This window comes from Anabrus simplex, chromosome 1, assembly GCF_040414725.1.
Source record: "Anabrus simplex isolate iqAnaSimp1 chromosome 1, ASM4041472v1, whole genome shotgun sequence".
Taxonomy (NCBI): domain Eukaryota; kingdom Metazoa; phylum Arthropoda; class Insecta; order Orthoptera; family Tettigoniidae; genus Anabrus; species Anabrus simplex.
Window position 1 is genome coordinate 699855734 of NC_090265.1, and position 10738 is coordinate 699866471.

The 10738-nt window shown below is 37.2% G+C and overlaps 1 protein-coding gene across 1 annotated transcript in view; it reads left to right on the forward strand.

The window, feature by feature from the left end:
* LOC136872182 (glycerol-3-phosphate phosphatase) overlaps window positions 1-10025 on the forward strand; it is a 76689-nt gene extending 66664 nt beyond the window's left edge. The window contains exon 6 of the mRNA XM_067146021.2: window positions 9012-10025. Coding sequence (XP_067002122.2) covers window positions 9012-9192 — 181 coding nt within the window. The 3' untranslated portion in view covers window positions 9193-10025. The remainder of the gene's footprint in view (window positions 1-9011) is intronic.
* Window positions 10026-10738: the final 713 nt, after the last annotated feature.

The following is a 10738-nucleotide window of genomic DNA, read 5'->3' on the forward strand; positions in this document are numbered from 1 at the left end:
TTGACACACGAAATTGGGGTTACGGGTTTTATTTGCGTCAGTGTTGACATTCAATTTTTTTTCAAAATATGCTGTCCTAAAATTAGGGTGCGGGGATTATTCGCATAAATTCGGTAGTACCACTATATGAGTGAGATCATGGGTGAGCGACACCATTTTTCTGGCTTGCCTATGATTAGTAACCACTATATGAGGAACAGCACGGGATAGTATGAGTCCCTATGGTTAGTATACTTATGTGATGAACACCATAGGTTTGTGTTGCCTGTAAATGGTGCCGCAATGTGTGAAACGCCATAGGTCTGCATTACATGTATGAATTTCATTACCTGTGAGTAGTACCATAATGTGTGGAATACCGAGAGTCTACGATATTTTTGATTAGTACCGCACCATGACAAATACCATGGTTCTACTTTCCTAGCGATAAGTACCATTATGAGGGGCCGATGACTTGGATTTTGGACCCCTTTAGATTGCAAGCATCATCGATTCAGTATTGTGCTTTAGAAGCAGTCCCTTGGTCAGTACTACTATTGTTTTACGCCAGTTTCTGTGAATGTGAGGCACTGCAGTTCGGATCCACTGATTGTTTTAAATTCATATCCATCCGTTCATTCTTCGTCCTCACGTTTTGAATTCTGGTCGGGGAAGATTATGGACTTTGAATTTGTAATTATATTTTGTACCATTAGAAGCCTATGACCTAGATGTTAGGCACCTTTAAACAACAGGCATCATCATCATCATAAAATACAAAACAAATATACTGAAGATATCGAAAGATAAGCACACTGGACTACAGACAAAAATCAACAAGCAGAGAATAGAAAGATTGATTCCAGAAGCAGAAAAAAAAGAATTACCTTCAGGAAGGATGAAACAGTATTGGGCTGACAAAAAGAAGAAAAACCTCCATAAACCTGACTAAAGTAGTCCTATGTTGGCTAAAAAATTTAAATAAATCAATATGAAAACCCCAACAGGTCATAAAAGAATTGAATTGTCAGTCTTAAATAACATATAAATTCTAGGAAGTTCTTTGGTACTCTTTAAATGTTAGTATCACTCTTAATACATGGCTTAGCTGTGTTGATACTGCTACACGGCTGAAAGCAACGGGAAACTACAGCCATAACTAACTCCCGAGGACATGCAGCTCTCTCTGTATGAATGATGTACTGATGATGGCTTCCTCCCGGGTAAAATATTCCGGAGGTAAACTAATCCCCCATTCGGATCTCCGGGTAGGAACTACACGAGAGGGGGCGACCATCAGGAAGATGGATACTGACATTCTTCGAATCGAAGCGTGGAATGTTAGAACTTTGAATCGTTGTGGTAGGTTAGACAATCTGAAAAGAGAGATGGATAGACTAAAGTTAGATGTAGTTGGTATAAGTGAAGTACGTTGGCAGGAAGAACAGGATTTTTCGTCAGGCAACTACCGAATTATCAACACAGAATCAACCAGGAGTAATGCTGGAGTTGGTTTAATAATGAAAAAGAAAATAGAGCAGCGGGTAAGCTACTACGACCAGCATAATGAAAGAATTATTATCATCAAGATAGACACCAAACAATGCCCGCCACAATAGTGTAGGTCTATATGCCTACTAGTTCAGCGGATGATGAGGAAATCGAAAGAATATATGAAGAGAGAGAAGATTTAATACAATATGTAAAAGGTGACGAGAATCTAATTGTGATGGGAGACTGGAATGCAGTGGTAGGCCAAGGAAGAGAAGGTAATACAGTAGGAGAATTTGGATTGGGACAAAGGAATGAAAGAGGAAGTCGGCTGGTTGAATTCTGCACCGATCATATTTTAGTCCTTGCCAATACTTGGTTCAAACACAAACGACAGCTGTATACATGGTTGAGACCTGGAGACACGGGAAGGTATCAAATAAACTTCATTATGATTCGGCAGAGATTCAGAAACCAGGTGTTGGATTGCAAAACTTTCCCAGGAGCAGACGTGGACTCTGACCACAACTTGTTGGTCATGAAATGCCATCTGAAGTTGAAGAAATTGAAGAAAGGAAAGAATGCAAAAAGATGGGATCTAGACAAGTTGAAAGAAAAGAGTGTGATGGATTGTTTCAAGGAACATGTTGCAAAAGGACTAAATGAAAAGGCTGAAGGAAACACTATAGAGGAGGAGTGGAGAGTCAAGAAAAATGAAGTCAGTAGGGCTGCTGAAGAAATGTTAGGAAGGAAGAAAAGATCAACTAAGAATCAGTAGATAACTCAGGAGATACTAGACCTGATTGATGAACGACGAAAATACAAGAATGCTAGAAATGAAGAGGGCAGAAAAGAATACAGGTGATTAAAGAATCAAGTGGAGAGAAAGGGCAAGGTAGCTAAGGAAGAATGGCTGAAGGAGAAGTGCAAGGATGTCGAAGATTGTATGGTCCTAGGAAAGGTAGATGCTGCATACTGGAAAAGTCAAAGAAACCTTTGGAGAAAGGAAATCTATGTGTGTGAATATTGAGCTCAGATGGAAAGCCACTTCTAGGGAAAGAAGACAAAGCAGAAAGATGGCAGGAGCATATCCAACAGTTGTATCAAGGTAAAGATGTAGATAATTTGGTTCTGGAACAAGAAGAGGCTGTTGATGCTGATGAAATGGGAGACCCAATTTTGAGGTCAGAGTTTGACAGAGCTGTGAGTGACCTAAATAGGAACAAGGCACCTGGAATTGATGACATTCCCTCTGAATTACTGACTGCCTTAGGAGAAACCAGCATGGCAAGAGTATTCCATTTAGTGTGTAAGATGTACGAGACAGGATAAGTCCCATCTGATTTTCAGCAGAATGTTGTTATACCCATTCCCAAGAAAGCCGGTGCTGACAGGTGTGAAAACTACCGCACCATTAGTTTAGTATCTCATGCTTGGAAAATTTTAACATGTATTATTTACAGAAGAATGGAAAAACAAGTTGAAGCTGAGTTGGGAGAAGATCAATTTGGCTTCAGAAGAAATGTAGGAACACGTTAAGCAATCCTGACTTTACGTCTGATCTTAGGGGTTAAATTAATAAATTTCATTGTTTGTATTGAACCAAGATTACAACTTTTATTATAATTTGGATCCACCTTATTCAATACATAAAAGCTGTTGTTTAGATGAAATTACAACATATAATTCAATCAGAACTAGTTTCGACGCCCTTTTTGTGTCATCATCAGCTGATATAGGTTCTTGGAAAAATTGGCAATCGCGTAAGTTTATCTACGTCAAATTGAGCACAATTTAAAACCATATTAACAACCTAAAACTGTTAATGAACATAAGTTTTCGTGGCTCATTGTATTAACATAAAGAAATAAATTAACTGGATTAAAGCCAATATATATATCTATATATATAAAATAAGAGTTTTGTCTGTACATTGCTCAGAATTTGGAAATAATGGTATTTCTGTATCGGTCATGTCCACAGTAACCAGGAAATGCACTTTTTACTTATCCGTAATTTCTGTCTGTCTGTCTGTATGTATGTATGTATGTATGTATGTATGTATGTATGTATGTATGTATGTACACGCATCACTAGAAAACGGCTAAAGAGAATGTAATGAAAATCGATATGCAAAGTCGGGAAATAAGTCGCTACAATCTAGGCCATAAATAATTTTATTCACGTTGATAGAAATGGTAGTTTAGGGGAAGGCCTAAAATTTAATTTTCAAATATTTATGTTTTTAGTAGTCCTATCTTCATAAAAATTGGTATGCAAAGTCGAGGAATACGTCACTACAATTTAGCCTATGAATAATTTTATTCACGCTTGAGTGAAATGGTAGTTTAGGGGAAGGCCTAAAATTTAATTTACCGAGCTCGATAGCTGCAGTCGCTTAAGTGCGGCCAGTATCCAGTATGCGGGAGATAGTAGGTTCGAACCCCACTGTCGGCAGCCCTGAAAATGGTTTTGCATGGTTTCCCATTTTCACACCAGGCAAATGCTGGGGCTGTACCTTAATTAAGGCCACGGCCGCTTCCTTCCCACTTCTAGCCCTTTCCTGTCCCATTGTCGCCGTAAGACCTATCTGTGTCGGTGCGACGTAAAACAACTAGCCAAAAAAAAATTAATTTTTAAATATTTATGTTATTAGTGGTCCTATTTCATTGAAAATTGGTATGAAAAGTCAGAGAATGAGCCACTACAATTTAAGCTATAAGTAATTTTATTTATGCTGAGTGAAATGGTAGTTTAGGGGAAGGCCTAAATGTAATTCTCAAATATTTATATTATTAGTTGTCGTATCGATAAATATTACATAACCAACGTTATACAGAATTAAATCTCCGATCATTTATGTCATACATTTTTACCGTACCGGCTATGATAACACAGATACCGGTATTCATGAATTTGTATTTTTGTTGCTAAGTCCATATCAACGCCGAGCCACGAGAAAATGGGTTAACAGAATTTAATGAAAATCGGTATCTATAGTCAGGGAATAAGAAACTACAGTCTAAGCTATCAACACTTTTATTCATCCTGGATGAAATTGTAGTTTAGGGGAAGGTGTCTAAAATGTAATTTTTAAATACCAGTGTTATTGGTCCTATCGAAAAGTACTATATAAAAAAGTTATAGAGAATACAATTTCCGATCATTTATCTTTTATTCAGTTTTACCGTATCGACTATGGTAGGAGTGGTATTTCAGAGTCGGAAGGAAACTAAATGTGAAAGCCTTTAATATCTAAAGCGCATAACATTGATCAACAATAACATTACATTGACCATTGTTTATTGTGATGTTCTTTGTCTCTTATGCTGCCGCTCAACTCCGATAGATGGGATTACTGCTGCGTACCGAGTATAACAGCCTGACTGAATATTGGCGGGAAATAGCCAGGGAGTTAGATAACTTTCTTCTTTAGCATGCCATTCCTCTGGTTCATACATTTTCTGATACAGCTGGTAAGTGACACACTGGATCATAATAGTATTCCAGCTATTCGATCCCTACTCTGACGCGCTGTTTTGAATGAGCAGCGTGTATACTTAAGGCAGAGCCTCACTTAGTGGTGGTGGTGGTGGTGGTAGTAGTAGTAGTAGTAGTAGTAGTAGTAGTAGTAGTATGGCTGGTCTAGAAAAACAATTTAGGCCTTTTCCAAATTATAGCACCATAATATTCACTAAATAACTCAAAATTCAACTTTGAAAAGAGCCGTTTCTTAAGAAAAGCTTCATTCTCTTCACTTTTATTAAATTCTACATTCAATTTATTCCAAATTAGCAGTGAAAAGGAGGTTTCTCTTCTGGCTTGGCGGAAAAAATTGCCTTCAAGTCAGATAGATTTTTCCGCCGCCAGTGTAGTGAATTGATATTTTTCGACTCATCGGGTACTCCTAGCAAACAGAATAGTAATAGGGCATAGTTTTTGCCCTTTGAGTCTCCACAATTTGCCCCTCCCCCCGCCGAAGAACGCCGAAGAGTGTTCACGGATCACGGCTGTCTGCGGTTTGGTCATTCCAGGTCTGGAACTTTAGACTGTTAGATAGGCAGCGTAGTCCTGTTCGTTAAAAGTGAGAAAATGTGTGGTGTTTCATTTGAACGAGTATTTCGTAATTGCTATTGACGTCATTGTATGTTCATTTCAATTGGGAAAACCACTAAGACAGTCTTTCTGAGGATGTAAAACGGCATTATAATGAAAACATCCCAACCTGATTGTGACTCTTGGTATGAAATTGGGTGTACCATTACAGTGAAAATTCCCTCAGTCTTCATACGAGAAAAGATGTTTGGTGACCTCCCGTCGCGTTTCTAGGGTAACGTTAAGAGCTATACAATTTAAGACAATCTTGTTCACAAGTTGTACACTATCTAACCTAGAATTCTGTATACAACGTAGAATTCCGTAGCGAAGCACGGGTACATCAGCTAGTATTTATTAATAATAAAGCCAAGCTTTCAGCCAAATTGCATTGGCCTTCATCAGGGCATGTGAAGTTTTGCCTCCGACAGTGAGCAAAGAAATTATCTGAAGGAACATGGAAGTCATCTCCGTACTATCCACGGCCTACCCCACTAACTGGACTCAAGGATCGTGGCGCTGTGCTGTGGTGGTTGGGAGGGAAGTTACTGATGCACCGTCCTCTGTCGACAGTTTGAGTGCGTCCCGCTGTGCCATGGTGGTGTTATGCATGTATTTCTGCAGAAACAAGTTGCCGCTCCTCAGTTGCTCCTCCCATTTTCCCCAATTTCCCTCCTTCGGTCCCGACCAACCTTGGACACTCGATTGCTAACACAACACTGCTTGCTAGGCTTCATTGTGCTTCGCATGGACAGCGATCTTTTGAGGTGAGTCGCGTAAAAACGTTTACGTTATAAGACGTAATTTTATATATTGCTTCTTCAGTTAAGTGATAGTTTATTACATTCCTATTATTTCAGGTCCGCATTGAACTGGGAACGTTGTACTTGTTAACCTTCTTAAAGGACTGATTCCTCAATTCCACCTCACTAGGATTGCTCCATTAAAGCAACTCTGAAGATTTTATTGAAGTATTTTAATACGATTCTACGTCACGTTTTAAGAAGTGTGTTAAATTAAGCTAATGTTTCTTCAAGACTATTTTATTTTTAAGTTGTTGTTCTTTTAAATCCACGTTATTTTATTAGTGAGCAAACCGGTTTACATATGTTTTCGCAAGTCTTGGACTTGTGGAAAATATGGACTTTGAGACAGTATAACTGCAACACAGTTTTAGGTTGTTAATATGGTTTTAAATTGTGTTCAATTTGACGTAGATAAACTTATGTGATTGCCAATTTTTCCAAGAACCCATATCAGCTAATGACGCAAAAAGGGCGTCGAAACTAGTTCTGATTGAAATATTTGTTGTAATTTCATCTAAACAACAGTTTTTATGTATTGAATAAGGTGGATCCAAATTATAATAAAAGTTCTTAGAGGATCGAATCAAGAAGGACTAGCCCACATACATGGCATTCGTAGATCGAGAAAAGGCATTCGATAATGTTGACTGGACCAAGCTATTTAAGATTCTGAAGGTGATTTGTATCAGATGCCGAGAACGGAGAATTATCTACAATCTGTATAAAAATCAGTTTGCAGTGATAAGAATCGAGGGCTTCGAAAAAGAAGCCGCAATCCAGAAAGGAGGGAGTCAAGGCTGCAGTTTTTTTGCCCTCCCCCCCTCCTTTTCAGTGTTTACATAGAACAGGCAGTAAAGGAAATCAAAGAGGAATTTGGAAAGGGAATCACAATCCAAGGAGAGGAAATCAAAACCTTGAGATTTGCCGATGATATTGTTATTTTATCTGAGACTGCAGAGGACCTCGAGAAGCTGCTGAATGGTATGGACGAAGTCCTGGGTAAGAAGTACAAGATGAAAATAAATAAGTCCAAAACAAAAGTAATGGAGTGCAGTTGAACGAAGGCAGGTGATGCAGGAAATATTAGATTAGGAAATGAAGTCTTAAAGGAAGTGGATGAATATTGTTACTTGGGTAGTAAAATAACTAACAATGGCAGAAGTAAGGAGGACATAAGATGCAGACTAGCACAAGCAAGGAAGAGCTTTCTTAAGAAAAGAAATTTGCTCACTTCAAACATTGATATAGGAATTAGAAAGATGTTTTTGAAGACTTTTGTGTGGAACATGACATTGTATGGATGTGAAACATGGACGATAACTAGCTCAGAAAGAAATAGAATAGAAGCTTTTGAAATGTGGTGTTACAGAAGAATACTGAAGGTGAGATGGATAGATCAAATCACGAATGAAGAGAGAATCGAATTGGTGATAGGAGATCGATTTGGCTAAATTTACAAGTCATTAATCTCATATTTGGTCCGTATTGACGACAGTGATTACATATAATTTTTTAAAAATATTTGTTTAATGTCAACCTAGTCAATACTTACAATTACCACTATTGTGGTTAAATGATTATAAATAATTGAAAAATCGTATTACATATAATTTTAAATTATATTACATATAATTTTAAAAAATATTTGTTTAATGTCAACCTAGTCAATACTTACGACGTGTATTTTTAATTCAACGTATTCTTATTCGACTGGTTACATAACCAATTCAACTCAAGAAGAATTACCATGATCATCCCTGACCTAATCTTCTACTACATGATTAATTAGAGCCCTTGTTTTGTATATATTTTATTCTTCGAATTTCTACTTGCTGATGAATACAGCTTAATATGGACCTTCACCAAATGTTAAAGAAAATGGATCCATTTCAATTTCAGACGAATGCCGTTTGACAATCTTCCTACCAACATTAACATATATATTTTTTAGACTAGATTATGAGATTGACCTACAATTGTTTTAACTTGTGTTTATAAGATTTACTTATAACTTTTTAATATTGGTATCAAAAACAACTTTTAATGTCACATTTTATTCCAATCTTATATGATTGATTATTGTAAGACAGTCTTAAATGTAGTTGTTCATAGTGCTGATGATGCCCGTTAAGAAGGGCGAAACATGTTCACGATTTTTCAATTATTTATAATCATTTAACCACAATAGTGGTAATTGTAAGTATTGACTAGGTTGACATTAAACAAATATTTGTTAAAATTGGCTAAATTTGACGAGAAGAAGAGATAGAATGATAGGACACATCTTAAGACATCCAGGACTTGTTCAGTTGGTTTTTGAAGGAAGTGTAGGTGCTAAGAACGGTAGGGGTAGACCAAGATATGAATATGACAAGCAGATTAGAGCAGATGTAGGATGCAATAGTTACGTAGAAATGAAAAGGTTAACACAAGATAGGGTGGCAGTGAGAGCTGCATCAAACCAGTCTATGGACTGATGACTCAAACAGCAACAATCACTCTTAATAATTGTTAACAGGAATGTATGAGTGAATTATACAAAAATCATATTATACAAGTCATACGAAATTGTATCTTTAAACTTTGGGCAACATATATAAAATGACACTACAGTATCACATGGCTATGTTTGTGTTACAGGGGTAATACAGACATCCTGCTTGGGACTCGCTGTGGTTTCCAGACTCTCTTGGTATTGACTGGTGTCTCCTCACTTGAGGATGTGAACGAGTGGAAGAAGTCCGATAATAAGGATATCCGTGGATGTGTTCCAGACTATTACCTGGAATCATTAGGCGACCTCCTGCCTCTCATATCATAATATTGGCTTCACTTAGGTTGTCAAATTGCAAAGTAGTGTTTGGTTAGTCTGTTCCTTTTGTGCTTCCTTTTCATTTTGATATACAGGGACCTAAGTTATATGTGTGATGTCTGCATGGATGTTGTATGATGTATTATTTTCTTTGACAGATTACAAGTAGCTGCTTGAGTGTTCAAAATTTTGTATGGTGGAAGAGTATGATCTGCAGCTGAAGTAATGCATTGTTTGTATGGGATGTTTTGAAGCCATATATTTCAGTATTTCCTTGTTCAAAGCATTTGAACCTTCTGAAGTGATATTGAACGGCAGAAGAGTGTTTCTATATTTTGGACTTTTATTTATTGGGATATAACGTCATTCAAATCTTACCTTATGCAAATGAGTTTTCCATCTTCCCTTCCTTTACATTGATGTAGTTCTTACCTCAAATGATGACATAGTGCAAATATGAATATTACATAGTTTATTGCAAGAGGTTTTGCTTGAAGACTTCCTGATCATTAGCCTTGCAGATTTGGTGTTGTAGCCTCACATAATTCATACTTTGTAATCATTTACCAGTGGTAAGATTATTATAAACAGTTAAGGATAATGACAGTTTCAATAAAACTTCCATATACATTACCATAGGGTGGTGCTGAAACTGGTGCCGGTCTGTGTCCAGGACAGTCTGAAAGTGTACGACAGCTTGCTGCATGGCTGCACAAAGTATCTCCATGGGTATGCCTGGTTTCTCTTTAGATCAGAACGTTTGTTGTCCCCACTCATTTCAGTATAACCACGCAGCCACAGCAGAGCCAGAAGGAGCAGAAGAGAGAGCTGGAGTGCTTCAGCCCTGGGGCCTGTTCCACAAAAGTATGGTCTTGTACATTACAAGTAAATTCTCTAGTAACTTGTACAAATACCAGAGTTTCTGTTCCACAAAAGAATTTTCTACAGTTGTACTTTACTACTCCATACTTACAAATTACTAGTGAATTTTTATAGGCGTGTTCCACAAAAGTACTAGTACTTGTAACTTACTAGCGAATTGAGAAGAATTCTCTACCAGTGAAAGGACAATAATATCTAAATGTACTAGTGCTATTTAAATACGCTTATTTTGGATACATTTTGATAAATATGTGGTCTAGCAGTAGTGATAGTGATGGTGATGAAAATGAAAACTATCGTCTGTACAGGGAAAGAATAAACTTCCAGTTTAACACTGTATTTGAATACAATGAACGTTTTAGGTTAAGCACAATATAGTGGAAGAACTTTTGATAGATATTGGCCATAGCTTAAAATATCCTACGAACAGAAATAAATCTCTCTCTGCTAAACAACATTTACCAACAACATTACATTGGCTAGGAAATGGTGGTCAGTACCATGGTACTGCAGATATGCTTGGGATGGCAAAATCTTTGGTCTGTGGTAGCTGCAATAAATGATATAAAATGTCCTCAAATTGTTTGTTGGCCTGAAAATACTGAAAAAAACATTCCAAGAAGGACATTCCTGGAATCATTAATGAGCAGAATATCTCTTACATACGTCCAAC